The 20,942-nt window shown below is 42.5% G+C and overlaps 1 protein-coding gene across 1 annotated transcript in view; it reads left to right on the plus strand.

Moving 5' to 3' along the window:
• LOC124803334 (vesicular glutamate transporter 1) overlaps positions 1-20,942 on the plus strand; it is a 199,208-nt gene that overhangs the window by 56,819 nt on the left and 121,447 nt on the right. Inside the window, exon 6 of the mRNA XM_047264518.1 lies at positions 4,737-4,851. Within this exon, the coding sequence (XP_047120474.1) occupies positions 4,737-4,851 (115 nt within the window). The remainder of the gene's footprint in view (positions 1-4,736; positions 4,852-20,942) is intronic.

Genomic DNA, 20,942 nt, shown 5'->3' on the forward strand with positions numbered 1-20,942 from the left:
ATCTGTCAGAAACATGGGCTCATCTGATGTTTGTATATGACACACAGTTATAACTACACAGTTGTCCAATTTTATGAGTCTCTCTTTATCCGTACTCAGAGAAACGTTTGTCACAAACTTTCGTCTCTCTAGATTTACTTCGGTCTCACTAACTGAGATTTTGATAAGAAAAAGTCCGCCATACATGGTTCTCGTTTGATAATGGACATACCTGTAAAATGTTTCCGGTTCACAACATTTTGTTTCCAAAGGGAAATTAATAGCAAATAACTTTACTGAACAAATGCAAACGATGTCTGAAATAGTATGCACAAAGAAGAAAAAAAAGAGCCATGTTCTACACTGAATCTGAACAACAGTGAAGTTTGCTACAGTACTGTCCACTAACTCTACAGCTACAGACGGAAAGCAGATTGTAATTATTTTTCTACGCTCAGCCTTAATATCACCACTATAACTTACTATTACCGTGTCCTTTTCACTGGATTGCTGTTTATTGTTTTATATACCGTAAAACTGGGTAACTTTGTGACACTCTCAGCATCTATTGTGAGACAACTTATATAGATTTATACTGCGATATTTAATTTTCACATATATGGAATTTCATAACTTTTATCCTTTGATCTTGATAGCAATAGAATTTCTATGTGCAATGAGGTATTCGGGATATGGAATATTGACTGTCACTAAGTACTCCCCACCGCAAGCTCGGATAAACCTTGCGGCATGAAGTCTGATACAGAGAACGTAAACTTCAAAACTGATATTAGTATTGACCACTATATCTATCAATTTTATACTGCTTTACGAATTTCTGTCTTGTATCATTCAGAAAGGCTCAAAAACGCTGTAACACATTTTCTTAAGTAACACGAAACTGAATTTATCAGACATGGATACAAAGTATCTAGTCCACATTACTAGAACGTTTACGTGTTTGTTTAGTGGAACCGTAAGAGAAAAAAATGGCTCACAACACATACACTTAATATCCTCTTTTTTCGTTGTTGTCTTCAGTCCAAAGACAGGTTTTTGATGCACCTTTCCATGCAACTCTATCCTGTGCAAATCTCTTCATCTCCGAGTAATTACTGCAACATACATCCTTCTGAATCTACTTACTGTATTCATCTCCTGGTCTCCCGCTACGATTTTTACCCCCCCCCCCCCCCCCCCACGCTCTCCTCCAGTACTACATTGGTGTCCGCCTCTGGTAGCTGAGTGGTCAGCGCGACAGACTGTCAATCCTAAGGGTCCGGGTTCGATTCCCGGCTAGGTCGGAGATTTTCTCCGCTCAGGGACTGGATGCTGTGTTGTCCCAATCATCATCATTTCATCCCCATCGACGCGCAAGTCGCCGCAGTGGCGTCAACTTGAAAGACTTGCACCAGGCGAACGGTCTACGCGACCGGAGGCCCTATCCACACACTACATTGGTGATCCCTTGACACCTCAGAATGTGTCCGGCCAACCGATCCCTTCCTCTAGTTAAGTTGTACCAGAAATTTCTCTTCTCTCCAATTCTATCCAGTACCTCATTATTAGTTAGGTAATCTACACGTCTAATCTTCAGCATTCGTTTGTAGCAGAATATTTCAAAAGTCTCTAAGCAAGGTAATTAGCTAAGACTGCTAGGAGTAAGTTCAATTGCAAGGGAAAAAACAGCCATGACACATTTAGTACAGTAGTCTGAGAAACTGTAAGCCATACTTAGAAAAAAATGTTATATTGGGAATAAAATTTTGTCTTTTTTACCAAACCGATCACAAATGCCCATAAATTCAGTAATGAAACTTGGTCTCTACAATTTCAATTGTTACACTTGTTTCCGCAGGTATGTGTGCTATCACGAAAGTTACGTTTCTTATTTAAGGAAACAAGTAATTCACTTTCCAGTGGCAGAAAAAAATTTATGAAGTATTATTCTTATGCAGTATGGTCTGCACATTCATATCAACTTATTTACAGCTAGGCAACTCTATAAAGTTATCAACAGCAGCATAAAATTTCCAACAAACCTACAGACTCGTTTTTCCATTTACAAACGAAATGGCTTTGTGATCAGCGGCTTCTATCGCTAATTATAGCCACACAAGTAGAGCTATATGCTGAATAGTGACGCGACTTGGCGTGTTTAAGAATAAAAAGCTATGTTTTGTCACAAAGTAATATCTCAGTCACACAGGTGGACAGTTTTACGTTACCTGAAACATTTATACAAAAGACTACTCAATACAGTGCTAGACTCATATCATCTTCTGCTTTTAGGTTTTTGGAAAGTTACTTTGTCGCAAGTGATGACAACACTCCATACACTAAGGAAATTAAAACAAAAAGGGGGAACAGGCTAGAATAAAAATCGTGTAACTACTGATCTTGCAGTTACATTAATGAATATTCTGAGCCACACAGTTCTCAAAATAAGAATTTAGCAATAGTGGGAACCAAGTATCACATGTAATATTACACAACATATGAAATTATATGAGCAATACGACTCACAGAATTATCAGATCGTACCTTCAAAAACTGTTTCATGTCCTCGTCTATTCTCTCTCTCTCTATCTACCTCTTTATTTATCTATCTATCTCCAATTTTTACTTCGAGTACAAATTTAATTATGTCAAAAGTCTTATATATCAAACCAACGTATCACTTCTAGTGGTAAGCATTTCCCCTAAATTAATTTTGTCATCTTTTCTTTCTTTTACCTCACCATTTCCCGTTTTATATTTCCACTTAAGTAGTGGTTCAAGTGTTCATGCATCTATCTAGATTGCTTTTGTGTCCTCTTTCTCGTTTTTCCCCTACGTTATGGAATGAAAATACCATTTCATAATATCTGTCTCTATCGACTGTCAGTAATGTTATTTCCATTTGTAAACCATTTGTTACCATCTTTTCTTTTCCCTCTCACTGCCATCACCATTATTATGCTTCTATTTACCTGGTTAGTAATACTTCATAAGTATTTCAAGCGCCTATTTTAGTGCGTAGATGTAAAATATATGTTATTGTTCCTTATTTCGAATTTTTTTCCTTTTTGAAAAGTAGTTGTATCATTAAGAAGCCTGTTACCAATTCATGGACTCTAAGACAAAAGAATCGACGTACCATGAAGGAATTACCCGAATGGGACGAAAATCTTTAGGTGAGATGTATATGTACAGAAAAACAAATGATTCACAATTTCAGAAAAATTGGATGACTTTTGCAAGAGAAAGAGCTTCAAAAATTGGTCTAGTCAATAACGCGTTCGTCCGCCTCTGGTTCTTATGCAAGCAGTTGTTGTTAGGCTTCTTACTGATTGATAGATTTGTTGCATGTCTTACTGAGGGATTTTGTGACAGTTCTGTTTCACTGGCGCTTTCGATCGACAAATCCCCGAGCTGGCTGGAGTTCCCTGGCTATAATGCTGCAGATGTTTTCCATAGGGAAGAGATCCGGCGAACTTGCTGGTCAAGGTAGGGTTTGACAAGCACGAAGACATGCAGTAGAAATTCTCGCCGTGTGCAGGCGGCCATTATCTTGCTGAAATGTAAGCTCAGGATGGTTTGCCATGAAGTGCAACAAACCGGGACGTAGAATATCGCCGACGTACCACTCTGCCGTAAGGCTGGCGCAGATGACAACCAAAAGCGTCCTGCTATCAAATGAAATGCCTCCTCAAACTATCACTCCTGGTTGTCGAGCCGTATGGCGGGCGACAATAGGGATGGTATCCCACCGCTGTCTGGTGTGTTTCCAGATATGTCTTCCCGTTGCAATGTCATTGACTGCAGTAGAACTGCCTTCAGAGAGTGCTGCTTCAAACTGAACCCAATGACCAGTGACGACGTGTCTTGAGACACCCCAGACAGCAGTGGGATACCAACCTGATTGTCGCCCGCCATACACTCCGACAACTAGGAGTGTCATTTCATGTCATAGCAGGACTCCATTGGTTGCCATTCGTAGCACTTTTTGAGCACAACGTTACGTCGACGATATTCTGTGTCCTGTTTTGTTGCCCTTAATGGCAAGTCATCCTGGGCTTACATTTCAGTAAGATAATACCCGCCCGCACACGACGAGAGTTTTTACTTCCTATCTTCATGCTTGCGAAACTCTACCTTAGCTAGCAAGGTCACCGGATTTCTGCCCAACTGAAAAAAATTGGTGGATTATGGGCAAGGCCCTCCAACAAGCTCGGAATTTTGACGACAGATCAATTGGATAGAATTAGGCTCGATGTCCCTAAGCAGGACATCCGACAACTCTGTCACTTAATTCCAAACCGAATAACTGCTTACGTAAGGGCCAGAATTGATTTATTGACTTGCTCATTCTGTGAAGCTCTTTCTCTTGAATAAATCATCCAGTTTTTCTGAAACTGTAATCATTTGGTTGTCTATACATGTACATCAGATCTGTCGATTTCTGTCAGATTCATGGTGCATCGTCTCTCTTCCTCTTCTCCTCTTTCTTCTTTTCTAGGCTTTGACTGTATGTGTTGGTTGGTTTTGAGGCTTTACGAAGTTTCCTTCAGCACGATTATTCCTGTAAGAGGAGGAAAACATTTGTATGACACCGTCTGTGCAATATCTTCTCCCAGCTTCTAATTTAATATAATCCTGATTGAATGCATGAGCGGTGTCGGGCCTATTTAGCTCAGAGAGCTGGTGGCTGAGACGATGTTGGAGGTTTTAGTTGTGCTGCAGATACCGGAAGTACGTGGTGGTGGTGTGCGCAGGATATTCGGGACGGCGATCGCCATCTCGTCGTTCATGAATCTTCTGGTGCCGGGCGCGACGTCGCTTCACCCCGCCTGCGTCATCATCGTCAGGATATGCCAGGGCTTCGTCGAGGTAAGTTCCAGCTGTCAACTAACTCTGTCCTTTTCATCTGTGCACCACAACGCTCAGTTGGTTACACAGGGTTACAGTCTGGTTCAAAAATGGCTCTGAGAACTATGGGACTTAACATCTATGGTCATTAGTCCCCTAGAACTTAGAACTACTTAAACCTAACTAACCTAAGGACATCACACAACACCCAGTCATCACGAGGCAGAGAAAATCCCTGACCCCGCCGGGAATCGAACCTGGGAACCAGGGCGTGGGAAGCGAGAACGCTACCGCACGACCACGAGCTGCGGACTACAGTCTGGTGATTACTGGCTAGAGTGAAGAGTTATTGGACCAATTTAATTGTTATTTATTTATTCATTCATCTGTAGCCTGTTACCTGTAATTTAAACACAGGCTGTATTGGTTCTTACACAAATTATTCTTTTACATTATTACTTAATTATCCTACGCCATATTACTTCCCAGCACCAATAATATTTCCACTATTAATAATAACAATAATAAATTTAAAATACTGTTTCTGCTATAGATAGAAACTACACCTTCTACCAAATCTATTTCTACCCTTATCATAACCTCAATTCCTGTCTGGCACATTAAACTATGCACTCAATCGTTCCCCAGTCCATAGATCCGCCCAACCAGTTCCTTGGGTGCTGTGGAGGGCATCTCCCCTTCCGTTGTTCATTGGCTTCCTGGTTGCAGGGAACGATTCCCTTGTTCCAAGGAAACTTCGTTGTTGCCAGTAAGGAGGGCAGCCATACGCCGACTCGCGTTACCCCGGTTCCAGTTTCGTGGGTGGCGAGACACGTCTCATGGATGCGCTACTCTCTGGTGTTGTGACGAAGGCCGTGTATGCGGTGTTGGCAGTTCTGCTACTGTACTTGTTTACCTCTGCTGCCTTCGCTGCGTTGATTCTCGATTTTTCCCTTCTCGATCTTCGAGAGCAGCCTGGTGTAGAGCAGGAGACGGGTGTTGATCGATAAGATAAAGCTCAACCCACGCCTTTCTTGAAATAGCGTCGGCACTGTTGTCCAACATCTACCATTCTATTACAGGTCTTATGTACATCATCTGCACCTGAAATGTTTATTCCTCAAAACCTGTTTTCGCGCATATAATCCGTCATCAGTGTCATCTGATTAGAGGAACAAACAACTGTATGCTCTTCGATTTCTACAAAACGATAACTATACACATAGCAGCAGTAATATAAGTCTGATGGTTCAAATGGCTCTGAGCACTATGGGACTTAAAATCTGAGGTTATCAGTCCCCTAGAACGTAGAACTACTTAAACCTAACTAACGTAAGGACATCACACACATCCATGCCCGAGGCTGGATTCGAACCTGCGACCGTAGTAGTCGCGCGGTTCCGGACTGAAGCGCCTAGAACCGTTCAGCCACCGCTGCCGGCAATATAAGTCTAGTTACATTATGTACCTCTACGGCACTGACATACGAAAGGTTCTGAAATATGTCCTGTAACACAGTATACTGCTTATGTGTGTGTTACTGCTTTCAGATCCTAGGCTGTGACGATTCTTGAAAACGTTTGCCATAACTGTCATATAATTTAAACGTGCAGCTGACAGGTCAAGGAGTCTACATTACATGTCTTTCGTTATTTCTAAGAGCATATATATATATATACATATATATATGGGTGTATGGGTGTGACACGCATTCAAATTCGTAAATTACAGTTTTAGACAATTTGCCTATGAAGGTAGAATACTCAAAAGTAATAAATATGTTAAATGATCCAACATGTCACGTCAACTTGGACAACTTCACATGCACGACACAGACTTCAAACCAAAATTATATACAAGTATCTAATCTGACGTGATGGTGGATCATTTTGCACTTTTATACTTTTTGTATATTCTACCTTCATATACCAATTGTCTAACATTTTAATTTACATGTTTGAAGGCGTCTCAAAGATATAAATAAATATCATTCTACAAATAAAGAAAGACATGCATTGTGGACTCTTTGATCTGACAGTTCAACGTTTACACCATACGTCAGTTACGTTAAAATTATCAAAAATTGTCACTGCCTAAGATCTTACAGCAGTAACACGCGAGGGTTATTCAGAAAGTAAGGAACGATTAGTCGCGAAACGGAAACAACAGTGAAAATCATATGAAATTTTGCACAGGTGTGTTGGGCAGTCGGTATTTTTAGTTCTGAGCACACAGGGTCACATAAAAATACCTAGGACAATAGTGTCTCAAGGCAAGTACGAGGGCCTGGTGAGAAATTTCGCCTGAAGCTGTGCAGCCAACATTACATAACTGGCGTGCGGTTTCTTCTTCAAGACAACTCTCAGCCGCATTCTGCAGGGGCAATGAAGATGCTCCTGTATCGTTTTCAGTTGGAAATGTTTGATTACTCACAATACAGCCCTTAATGGTCCCCCTCTGAGTTTCATCTCTGCTCACACGAACCGCTGGCTATGAAGACAACATTTTGGCACAGACAACGAGATGTAGGTCAGGGCAGAGAATTAGCGGAAAGCACTGACGGCTGCCTTCTATAACGAGGGTATTGGAAAGTTGGCACAACGCTACGACAAACGTCTAAGTCGAATCGGTGACTATGGAGATAAGTAGCTGGAATTTGTAGCTAACTGTTGCAAATAAAACAGTTTCTATTTTCACTGTGGTTTCCATTTCGCGACCTATCGTTCCTTACTTTCCGAATAGCCCTTGTATATGACAATCTGTAAGCTGCGCTACACGACATATTTCAGATCCTATCGTATTAACAGGCACGCATGTCACTGCTGTAGAGGTACATAATGTAAACAGACTTATCTTACTGCTACTAAACATACAGTTGTCATCTTTTTGAAGTCAATTTGCTTACAGTTTTCTTGTCCCGTTGTATCAGAAGCTACTGATAAACCTTTCAACAGTAGATCATGGTGTATAGGAAATATCCTTTAATAAATACCTCAAACTTGCAGAGTACCAAGCATTCAAGACTCCTATACTTGCCATTCTTTCTCTCAACGCAGTATTTCCTTGACGTCTTCTGTGCCCATTAAGTTGGTGGTGATCAGTGTCAGCAAAGTAGGTGTACAGTGTACCTCCCCAGATACAATGTTCTGGCGTGAATTTTTCAGCAAATGCACACTAGGAGGACTGTCTTGCACTAATTCGATGGCAGTAGGCGGCATAGGATCCACGACCAGTCAAGAAGAGTGTCAGAAATTTGAGTGATTCCAGTGCTTCATTCCCAGTCTCTTTTTTATACAGTACTGGCCATTAAAATTGCTACACCAATAGGAAATGCAGATAATAAATGAGTATTCATTGGGCACATATATTATACTAGAAATGGTGATTACATTTTCACGCAATTTGGGTCCATAGATCCTGAGAAATCAGTACCCAGAACAACCACCTCTGCCCGTAATAACGGCCTTGATACGCCTGGGCATTGAGTCAAACAGAGCTTGGATGGCGTGTAGAGGTACAGCCACCCATGCAGCTTCAACACGATACCACAGTTCATCAAGAATAGTGACTGGCGTATTGTGACGAGCCAGTTGTTCGGCCACCATTGACCAGACGTTTTCAATTGGTGAGAGATCTGGAGAATGTGCTGGCCAGGGGAGCAGTCGAACATTTTCTGTATCCAGAAAGGCCCGTACAGGACCTGCAGATACGGTCGTGCATTATCCTGCTGAAATGTAGGGTTTCGCAGGGATCGAATGAAGCGTAGAGCCACGGGTCGTAACACATCTGAAATGTAACGTCCACTGTTCAAAGTGCCGTCAATGCGAAGGAGAGGTGACCGAGACGTGTAACCAATGGCACCCCATACCATCACGCCGGGTGATACGTCAGTATGGCTATGATGAATACACGCTTCCAAAGTGCGTTTACCGCGCTGTTGCCAAACACGGATGCGACCATCATGATGCTGTAAACAGAACCTGGATTCATCCGAAAAAATGGCGTTTTGCCATTCGTGCACCCAGGTTCGTCGTTGAGTACACCATCGCATGCTCTCCTGTCTGTGACGCAGCGTCAAGTGTAACCGCGGCCATGATCTCCGAGCTGATAGTCCATGCTGCTGCAACGTCGTCGAACTGTAGGTGCATATGTTTGTTGTCTTGCAAACGTTCCCATCTGTTGACTCAGGGATCGAGACCTGGCTGTACGATTCGTTACAGCCATGCGGATGAGATACATGTCATCTCGACTGCTAGTGATACGAGTCCGTTGAGATCCAGCACGGCGTTCCGTTTTACCCTCCTGAACCCACCGATTCCATATTCTGCTAACAGTCATTGGATCTCAATCAACGCGAGCAGCAATGTTGCGATATGATAAACCGCAATCGCGATAGGCTACAATCCGACCTTTGTCAAAATCGGAAACGTGATGGTACGCATTTCTCCTCCTTACACGAGGCATCACAACAACGTTTCACCAGGCCAGGCAACGCCGGTCAGCTGCTGTTTGTATATGAGAAATCGGTTGGAAACTTTCCTCATGTCAGCACGTTGTAGGTGTCGCCACCGGCACCAACCTTGTGTGAATGCTCTGAAAAGCTAATCATTTGCATATCACAGCATCTTCCTGCTGTCGGGTAAATTTCGCGTCTATAGCACGTCATCCTCGTGGTGTAGCAATTTTAATGGCCAGTAGTGTATTTTGCAGAAAACAATAGGTGCACCTCGCTGTTTGGGCGTCATCCCATCGTTTCGTCCATAAGTGGAGGATCTAATTGTGAATTTTCTGTCTGTGGCCTGCGTACTTAGTACTCTTCATGAAATTGTTCTTTCTTCAGTCAAGACATCGCCGTTTTTTCCCATATCTCTCGATCGAGTGGACATATTCCAAGTATTACTTGCAACGCCTCATATGACACAGTGTCGAAAGCTACCGTCAAGAGAAGAAGTTTTCCACATTGCGCGCTGTTAAGTACCCATGATAGTGTTATGAGCTTAAGTCTTTGCACCGAAGTCCTCGCACAGCATAACATGATCGCAGTTAAGTTTCCGTTGTGATACGTTCTTATTATTTGCATTGTCAGCTTACAATCGTATCTGAATCAACGAAATTATTCGTAGCATTTCGTGACTCTGAAATAAATTTTCATCTGAAAAGAATTATGTGTAGAGACGATTCACGTATCATGTTCCCCACCTTCTGGTTGACATATTCATAACGCTCGAACAGTGTCTTGATTCTACACCAGAAGAAATATGTTGCTTTGTAATTGGAGTCCGTAGCAAGTTTTGTAAGATTTCCATACTAATACTATCATTTCATGGCCGTGCCTTTGTGCCCTTATTATGGCTGTGGTATAAGCCGCAATCGGTACCTGCAGGAAGGATTTTCTCCGTCCTGGAGGTGCTGGCCCGGTCTTTCCCTAACCCTCGTAAATGGATCGTGGGGGAGACCTTATGGGGGAGAGTGATTTTCCCAGGATGGCAAGTTTTCTAAGTTCTAGCTGGGAAATAAACGTATGCGGAGGTAGCGCGTCTTCGTAGTGTGACGTCAGTTGGCACGGCGCGACTGCACCTTCCCACAGACTACTTCTTCTTCTTTCATCATAGAAGGCCACAGGCCTGTTCCGCCTTCTAAGTATCCAGCCATCTTTTTCTTAGTCTTCCTACGGATCTTATACCTACAGGTTTAAAATATAAGGCTTTCTCTGGTAGCCTTGAATCTGGCATTCTTTGTATATGTTCTAGACAGCTTTGTAGATTAGACTTGATCTCGTCATTTAAAGCCTACATCCTTAGCTCTGCTCTTATGTCTTCGTTTCTCAGTCTGTCTAATCTCGTACAGTCCATAACTCCTGTAAGAAATTTCATTTCTACCGCTTGGATTCTTCTTTCTTGCTTTTTCGTAATCGTCCAGCTTTCGCTTCCTAGTGTCAATATGAGGTTGGCCATCACCATATAAAACTTGCGTCTTTTCTCACTTTATTTCTCGGTGTTCTATTGATCGTTCCGAATATCATTTGATATTCTGTAGTTGGTTGTCAACGTCGAGATCACTCTAACAGCTTGTAATACTTCCAAGGTAATTGAAGTGACTACCATGTTCAGTGTTTTTTTTTCCTATTATGATCTTATATGTCAGCGGTTTCGTCACTTAGAAAGCCATCACTTCTGTTTTTGGATGGATGTTTCCCTATTATATTCTTTAGATATCTAGTTCAGTCTATAGATTAATCTTTGTAGCGAAGTCTTGCTATCCTGCACAATTGCAAGCACGTCTGCGAAAAGTATCGTATTAAAAGATATGTTATACGATAATTTGTTGTCTCCATGTTTCAATCGTATCGCCAATTTATGTATTAAAAAGTGTGAGTGGTAAGCTACACCCTTGTCGAATCCCTTGGTTTGTCCGTATGTCTTCTGATATGGCTAGTCTTTATTCTTTCTATCAGCTTTTTTATTTGCTGAGGATATCCTGTCCTGTGTAATATGTTCCATAAGATTTTCCTACCCAATGCCCGAAGTATATAAATGCGATGTGTGTTTCCCTATTGAGCTCTTTGTTTTTCTGTAATGTAAATATTTTCAACATTTCGCGGCTCTGTCAGCAACTGTATTAATATTAATTTTAATTTTAAAACCCAACAGCCTCAGTTGCAAAGTTTACCTAGATTTACCTAGGTTTCAGTCGGGATAATCCAACCTTCTTCACAATAAACAGTCTGTCGGTAATTTATGAATTTGTAGTTTTAGCTTGACGATGTTCCTGAAGAAGGTTGGGTTATCCCGATTGAAACCTAGGTAAATCTAGGTAAACTTTGCAGCTGAGGCTGTTGGTGTTTAAAATTAAAATTCCTGTAATGTGTTTCAGTGTGAAAATATTATCAGTACAGGATCTTGTTTTTCTCCAACCATTTTGTTGTTCAGGTAACAGATTTTTAGCGATAATTTGTAGATGTTGATTAATTATCTTGACTTAAGTCTCATACGTTCTGACTGCCCATGTTATACCAAGATTATTATTGCATTCGCTTCCTTTACCGTTTGTAAAGATTGGAAAGACATCTTCAACTGTCCATGGTTTTCGGATTGGTGTTTTTGCTTACACATATCTTACAATTGGAGAAGTCTAAGTTTTAAAAATAACCTCCACAAACTGTCGTGTTAAAAACACGCTCAAACCTGGGTCTCATCCACATCTGCCGCGCTCCGACCCCCGTGGCAGCAGCACAGAGACTGAAGACCACGTGAACCGTCCAGACTACTGTCAAAATGTCCTAATTATATTATAATGTTACTGTAAATTTGCAACAGAAACTCATGGAGTTTTCAATTCATTTGTCTCACCAGCAGCTGTCAATATCGATTCATATATCTTTCACACTGTCCCCAGCAGTGGGTATACCCGTCTACTCACTCTGTAAAACACACACACACATTTGACCGGCCGCGGCGGTCTAGCGGTTCTAGGCGCTCAGTCCGGAACCGCGCGACTGCTACGGTCGCAGGTTCGAATCCTGCCTCGGGCATGGATGTGTGTGATGTCCTTAGGTTAGTTAGGTTTAAGTAGTTCTAAGTTGTAGGGGACTAAAGACCACAGGTGTTAAGTCCCGTACTGCTCAGAGCCATTTGAGCCACACACACACACATTTGCATTTGACAGAACTCATCTTTAAAAAAGCACTAAAACTGCATGTATATTTTTAGTTACATATTCTCTATCGATATGTCTTTTTGATGTTTCTTTTTGCGGAAAATTGTTTAATGATCATTGATGTCTTGACAGCGAAGGACGTTCGCTATGTAGCTTGGTGTGTGCTTCCATTTCCAGAGGCAGTGTTCGCTTGGACAATGGCGGAAAACGTACTTCCTCATAAGCCAGCGAACACAGAGCTTCTATAAAAGCACTCTTGACATTTATCACGGCTTCTGCACGCATTAAAGCTGTTGCACGCTAAACTAAATTTAATTTTGCCTCCGACATCCTTCGAAGCAGATAGGCAGTTGTCCCACCTAAACGTCGTGTGATTTTCAAAATTACCTCTGACTTCGCTAGCGGCATATCACAGCGTTCGAGGTTGTGTTCACTTCTGTTCTAGTTCTATTAATCGACATCATACTTTAAATCACAAGAAATAATTCTTTTACTTTACGATACAAGCTTCAGAGCGATGAAAAGTTTTCGTTCGAAAGTAACACTAACCCCTTGCCTACATGTCGGTTCTTGTATACAAGCATCGGAGTCGAGCTTGGTTGCATAGAGACTATAGCAATAGCCACAGTCGGCAACTTTATGATCGCCCATACATCGTAAACCATTCCCACAAATGCATCAAAGGTAAGTTAAAATTTCACAAACATTATTGATTGCTTCTCTCAAAGCGAATTAACAATAAAAATTAGTTAATAACGTAGCCAATAAAAGCATTTAAAATCTGCCTTTTTGCACCATCAGTAATAGTACCGTGTGTGCGAAGACCGTACGTAACACACTTACGCGTATACAGGGCGAATCTAGTAAAACTTGCGACGCAAATATTGTGGAAATGGAAAGTGCTATTGATGTACGGTTCTCACAGAAAGGATTGGTTATCAGGAGCTCGTAACTTTAGCCAAAAAACAGATTGTTACAATATTTAGAAAGTGTACTTTTTGTGCAAGCATACACTCATTTAAATGGAACAATGCCTATTGACATTAATAAACTAAAAGTAGGGTAAATTACAAGGTAAATTAGAGTGGTGTTTGTTACAGGATTCTAGTGCGAGTCTTTTACGAGATACCACATGACATAACAAAAATGAACAGACGTTAGTTTTCAGCATATACTTCGTTAGGTAGGCAATATGTACGTAAACAAACCAAAGTGGATGAGACATAAAGGGAATTCACAGTAGTTACGACTGTAAATCATAGTTTTCTATCAAACATCTGCAACTAGTGACAGAAGACTAATAGTGCTCCACAGCAATCAAGGCAAACAGTTTGAAAATTGTAAATAAAGAAGTACAGAACACGAAAACGTGATTATGTTTCGAAAGTGAAGCTATGCATAGTGCGAAGTGCAACATATGACCAGATGAGAGGAAACGCAGATACCAACCAAAAACGGGAAGAACTGTAAATAATCAATTATTTACGTAAAAAGCAGGACGTGAACTGTTTTAGGTTCTACAAATGTCACATACCAAGAGCAGAACTGTATCAGTTTAGATCTCACTGAAATTGCCTTAAAGTAAAAGGCTCAACGTGTCTGGAAGAAATCAAATACGTAGCAGCAAGAAAAGGCGGTTTTTTGTAACGAAACAAATATTTCCGTACTTGCTCGGGTGACGGCTACGCAAATAAACTTTATAAACCTTTGAAACTCAATTCTGAAGTAAGTATTAAGATAGTAAATTAAAACAACAAAGAAAAATAATGTGGTCAAACACAGAGTGGAACTTAATGCCACAGCACGGAAAACTAATGAGCCATCGATACAACCTGAAACACACTTAAAACGTAAATATATTTCTGTAAAGGCGATCTCAGTTAACTGTAACTGTAGTCACGTAAAACTTCTAGATTTTACAAAGTGTGATAAAAACTGAACTAGTAATAATACAAGAACGTGCTACTCAACTGAACCAAATTTTAATCTCCTCATTTGGCTCGGATTCAGTAGCCCACAATAAACAAAACGTAACGAAAACAGGTAATTATCAGAATGACTTAATTACAAGTAAGACAACGCGTAAGAGAGTAAATGATGTTAACATTAGATTAATTTATGCAAATGTTGTCGTATTCAGCCATTTATAGTACGAGAGTCACGCTCTGTCGTAGTGGTCACTGCCATCAGAGTCTGCCACTTCCTGTACCTCAGGCTGAGTTTGCAAAGTTTTAAAAACAGCGAAACAAGTATGCAAAAAATTGCTGTAACATAAAACGATTACTACACTACCTAACCAATCACAAAACAAGGTATACTGAAGCACAGAAGAAACTGGTATAGGCATGTGTATTCAAATATAGAGACACGTAAACAGGCAGAATACGGCCCTGAGCTCGGCAAGGCCTATATAAGACAAGTGTCTGGCGCAGAAGATAGGTCGGTTCCTGCTGCTACAATGGCAGGTTATCAAGATTAAAGTGAATTTGAACGGGGTGTTATAGTCATCGCACGAACGATGGGACGCAGCATCACCGAGGTAGCGATGAAGAGGAGATTTTCCCATAACCCATTTCACGAGTGTACCGTGAATATCAGAAGTCCGGTAAAACATCAACTCTCCGACATCGCTGTGGCCTGGAGAAGAAATGGCCCGACGACGACTGAAGAGAATCGTTGAGCGTCACACAAGTGCAACCCTTCGGTAAATTGTTGCAGATTTCCATGCTGGGTTATCAGCAAGTGTCAGCGAGAGAACCATTCAACGAAACATTATCGATATGGACTTTAGGAGCTGAAGGCCCACTCGTGTATCCTTGATGGCTGCACGACACAAATCTTCACGCCTCGCCCGGGCCCTTCAGTACCGACATCGAACTGTTGATGACTGGAAACATGTTGTCTGGTCGGACAAGTCTCGTTTCAAATTTATTGAGCGGATGGACGTGTACGGATTTGGAGACAACCTCATGAGTCCGTCGACCCTGCATGTCAGCAGGGGACTGTTCAGGCTGGTGAAGGCTCTGTAATGGTACGGGCCGTGTGCAGTTGGAGTGATATGGGACCCCTGATTTCGCCTAGATACGACTCCGACATATGACACGGACGTAAGCATCCTGTCTGATCACCTGCATCCATTCATGCCCAATGTGCATTTCGACGGACTTGGGCAATTCCAGTAGGACGATGGAACCCCAACCATCCACCCCCCACCCCCTCACATCCAGAGTTGCTACAGAGTGGCTCCAGGAACACTCTTCTGTGTTTAAACACTTCCCCTGTCCACCAAACTCTCTAGACATCAAAATTATCGAGCATACCTGGAATACCTTGCAACGTGCTGCTCAGAAGATATCTCCACCCCCTCATTTATAGACAAAACTGCAGGATTCATGGTGTCAGTTGCCTCCAGCACTACATCAGACATTAGCCGAGTCCATGCCATGTAATGCTGCGGCGCTTTTGCGTGCTCGCGGGGGCCCTACACGATATCAGGCAGGTCTACCAGTTTCTTTGGTTCTTCAGTTTCCATCACTTACAAGCTTAGAAAGGGATCTTCTTTTCAGTTTATAATATAACAGCAAATGACGCTATCTCAGCCAGGTCACTGTAAAGGTAAGCACTACGCAGATCAATGCAAGTTACTTACGTACTTACTGAACCTTCCGGAGGATTCACATAAATAATCACTCTATAACCAGGGCGTTAAGAGCTAGTTTATCAATGAAGAAAAATTTCTCATCGCTTTTTGGTGGGTCCGAATGTTGGGGAAAACGGTTTCAGTATTAAAGTTTCCTCTGACTGTAACGATAAAAACATCGTGGCGACAGACTACCAGACCCAGAGAGTACGACAACTCTTGTGATCAGCTTGACACAATGTTAAGAATGTGCCACAGTTCTGATGAGAATTCAGCTCCGAAGTACATTCCAGAATGATGTCTGACCCGCCCAAATCTACCTCACCGCACGTAGAGGGCGCCACCAAGGTACGCCCACCCCTCGCACGAATGAAGGCTGTCCTCGCTACCATAACTACCACCATGAACCAGAAGATGGCTGCGTCACCTGGGGAGGAATGACTGCTAATCAGACATATACGCGTTGCATGTAGTATCGGTGAGCGTGCTGTCCATGTGTAGATTGAAGAAGGCACGATGTCTACCTGAATATGACCGTGGACTTGTGGAGTGTTCAACAAGTACTGTGGTGAGCGTCTTCAACACGTGATGAAAACAAGGTGAAACCATACGCGGGCGTCGTGGAATTGGGCGGCCACCCCTCATTACAGATGTCGGACGTCGTAGGCTGGGCAGACCGTTAAAACAGCACAGGCGGTGAACTGTGGCCGATCTAACATCATACTTCAATAGTGGGCAGAGTACAAGTGTGTCTGAACAGACAGTCCACCAAACACACCAAACGATGCCTCTACGCAGCCGACGACCCACGCATCTGCCAATGTCAACACCACGACATCGACATCTGCGAATGAAATGGGCAAGTGACCACCGGGACTGGACGTTGGCGCAGAGCCAGAGCGTTGCATTGTCTGTTGAACCCCGATATGTTCTTCATCATGCCCATGGGAGGGCCAGCCGGGGTGGCCGAGCGGTTCTAGGCGCTACAGTCTGGAGCTGCGCGACCGCTGCGGTCGCAGTTTCGAATCCTGCTTCGAGCATGGGTGTGTGTGATGTCCTTAGGTTAGTTAGGTTTAAGTAGTTCTAAGTTCTAGGGGACTGATGACCTGAGAAGTTAAGCCCCATAGTGCTTGGAGCCATTTGAACCATTTTTGAACCCATGGGAGGACGCGAATCCGTCGTCTTCCAGAGGAACAGGTCCTTGACACCTGTACTGCAGGATGGAGACAAGCTGGCGGCGTCTCCATTATGCACTGGGAAAAATGCACATGGACGTCCATGGGTCCAGTGCAGCTCGTGCAAGACACATTGACGGACAAGGAGTATCATACTCTGGTTACAGACCGCTTTCACCCCTTCATGACGGTCATGTTCCCGAAGACAGTGGAATTTTCAACAAGGTAATGCACCATGTCACAAGGCCATGAGTGTGATGCAGTGGTTCGAAGAACACAGTGGCGAGTTCCAATAGATGTGCTGCAACCCCAGCACTCCAGATCTGAAACCGATCTAACACATTTGGGATATGCTTAAACGTGTCGTCAGAGCCCATCGCTCCCTCCCCGGAATTTACGGACATTAGGAAACTTGTGTGAGCAGATGTGGTGCCAACTCCCTTCAGAGCCCTACCAAGGCCTCGTTGCTTCCATGCCACGATGCGTCGCTGATGTTTTCCAGCGAAAGACGGAGATACCAGCTATTAGGTGGGTGGTAGTAATATTTCGGATGATCAGCGTATATCCACAGGTGCCCCCCTTCCCATGACACACACTTTGGTGGCCGACAGTACAGGCCACTTTTTCAAACGTGAATCCTTCACCGCCGGAAACAAGCCGTCGCGGCAGTGGTCACGTGACTCTACAACCCAGTACGCACCTAAGTAGCACACATCTTTGCCCTCGCTAAAATTTGGAGAGAAAACTAAAGATCACAGTCGATGAAGCCAAAGAGGCAGCCAGGTGCGCAAAGACCGGCAAGGACAACTAGACGCAGAAATTTCCGGCACACTGCTCAGCAATGTAAGAGCTATACCGTCTTTAGCAGCTTCAAATTGTCTTAATTGGAACAGACGCGTTTCGCTTCGTTTAAGTGTAAGTGGTCACTGCAACGGGTGGAAATAATATGGGACCCAAAAATAGAGAGAAATAAAAAGTAATTTGAAACATAATAACTCACTACGATCTTGTTAAACCAGCGACCAGTGACCACTGAAGACGCCTCAAATAAAGTGAAACACGTGAGATCCAAATCAGACTTCATATAGCCACAAAAGACAGTAACTTTTTCTTCATTTCACTGTCTCAGATGGAGAGACTATGCGAGAGTAGGCGAGTAATAAGAATCAGTTTAACTTTAAAAAACGTTCGCGAGCCAGTGTAGTACTCACAAACACTAAAAGGGGCTACGTGTAGTTTGTCTGAGAGCCTGAAACCATTTGGAACGTTAGTATTTCTTGCTGGCTTTTCCTCCTGTATCATGCACATTTGCACAAATACAACTAACGGACATTTTCTTTTAAAGAGCACGCTGTGCGGCGTTAACACCTGTTGGCACTCAGTGGCTGTCCCCCACAGCGCCTGCGGTGATGCAGCCTGGCGTACTCTAGAGCGGAGCTGAGTGTTGCCGGGTAGTTAGGCGCGGAACGGCGCCGATGCCGGAAACGCGAGCAGGCTTTACGGCCGCAGGCAGCCGTTAGCCCGCTAATAAGGAGCGTCGCGAGCGTCCTGTTGCACGGGCCACGCACGTTTACCGCAACACAGTCTCCGTCCTAGCGCTATCCGGAACACGGTTTAATGTCCAGCTACAGTTATCCACACGGCTGGCTGCAGCGTTCTTCATCCAATAATTTTTTTGCTTAAAAATGTCTGAATGATACCCTATTACGAAGACTGTCAGTATCCCTCCTAAGAATCGCCCTGCGCATTTTCTCTGCTGGTCCAACAGGTATTTCCAATTTCGGTTTTGGAATGTGTATCAGGTGTCAGCCCAAACAAATACTGCTCTTCACGTCTTTCATGCGATGTCTCGTGTCGGCGCTAAGCGTCAGTTTATTTGCCGTTACAAACAAAATTATTTTTAAAGTGAAAATTTACGTACCCATTCGATACAGTCCAAATTAGTCTACTTCATTACTTATCAACCGTTCAGATATCAATACTCCTGTGTTAGGTAGTATCCCACACCTATCGCTACACGATCAACAACATTGGCACCTGAAGAAAAATAGTGTTCTTTGAACTCTTTTATCCTTAATATGACAATAGATAAACGATATTTTGTTTTTATGACAATTGATACTGCTTATTTCTATAAATATTTTTCTTTCATAGTACGATGAGGTTATTCTTAGAACGCCGCAACGATTTCCTACAATTCCTTCTCAGAAAACAAAGCTAACTATCCACGTCGAGGGTAGACACTTGTTACAAAACCATCTTCCTATGCACATCTCCCCCCCCCCCCTTCCCCACGCTTTCTTCACCCATATTCTGTACCCCCTTTTAAAATCAAATAAATTAATAGAGGATTATTGTGAAGGTGATTCGATGAACACTCTGCCAGGCACTTAAATGTGATTTGCAGAGTATCCATGAACACGTAGATGTGGGGACTATACTTAGGCCTACTGTTTGTAAATCACTTGATAGCTGCACTTCTTACTTCTCAACTGGCAGATATTGGAAGCCGCTAGGCAGTAAGTGCTTTGTGTCCGACCACTGCCACTAATAACATAATAATAATAACAATAATACTGTGTAGGCCCTATACCAGTGTAGTACCCATTGCATACTTACTGCCAACTATCAGCTGCTTCAGTTATTTTGAAGAAGTGGATAATGAAGCAATTTATGTCCTATTAAAGACACAGAAATTCGTGGTATGTCTCAGATCGAAACCCTTTAATTTCTTACACTAATACGTAAATCGTTATGTTACAACCTTCACTTTGTATCACAATCGTCAAGGTAACCTAAGGGAGGGAAGAGGTGAGTCCTGTGTGCCATCTGTGAGTCATATGATCTTTGTTCAGTGTGTTATCGAGGGTTAACTGCTTGTGTATCGTACTCTCTGTGGCAGAATTTTGGGTCCAGTCCAACATTTGTATAAACAAGAGTGAGAGTGGAAAACCACCTGAAAACACACTCAGGCTGGCCGGTGTGCCAGCTCATGGTCGAAAATCAGACACGGGATCGATATGTATCTGGTTCTATCAAGGCCCCACAATTCTTTAATTGGACTACGGTGAGCAGCGAACAAATTGAATAATGGTGGTAATCATAAGCGCGAAATCTCCTATTACTTGCATCTCAGTGCCTTTAAAGCTCTATAGTTAAAATAAAACATGATAGCTCTAAAACATTATATGTCCTATGGTTTTCAAAAATAATTCACCTTCTACTGTACAGGATAGCCGACTAAATCGTTTCGATGCAGATATCTCTGAAACAGCAATAAATGCTGAAAAACGACTTTCGCGGGCATAAATGTAAGGCAGGGGCTCACGGAAGTAAATCCTATGAGAGATTCTAAAACGTAAGCAACTATTAGTTTCAACACAAGCTTTTTTTTGTTGTTGTTTTTCAAGATCTATTGCTGTTCCAATCACATTTTCGCTGAAACGTTTAAGTGGGCCACTCTGTATATAGTTCTATAAACAAAAGATGGACGGAGATGCACCATCTTTCAGCCTTCCGCAGTGTACATATTTCACAAGGAAACAGATTCTGTCGAAATGTTCCGAAAATAGAAAATGGTTTACTGTCGGTAGAAAACCTTGCCTCCTGACTGTATATTATCATTTTTATAAAAGCTGTGG

Source organism: Schistocerca piceifrons, chromosome 6 (genome assembly GCF_021461385.2).
Source record: "Schistocerca piceifrons isolate TAMUIC-IGC-003096 chromosome 6, iqSchPice1.1, whole genome shotgun sequence".
In the NCBI taxonomy this organism is placed as follows: Eukaryota; Metazoa; Arthropoda; class Insecta; order Orthoptera; family Acrididae; genus Schistocerca; species Schistocerca piceifrons.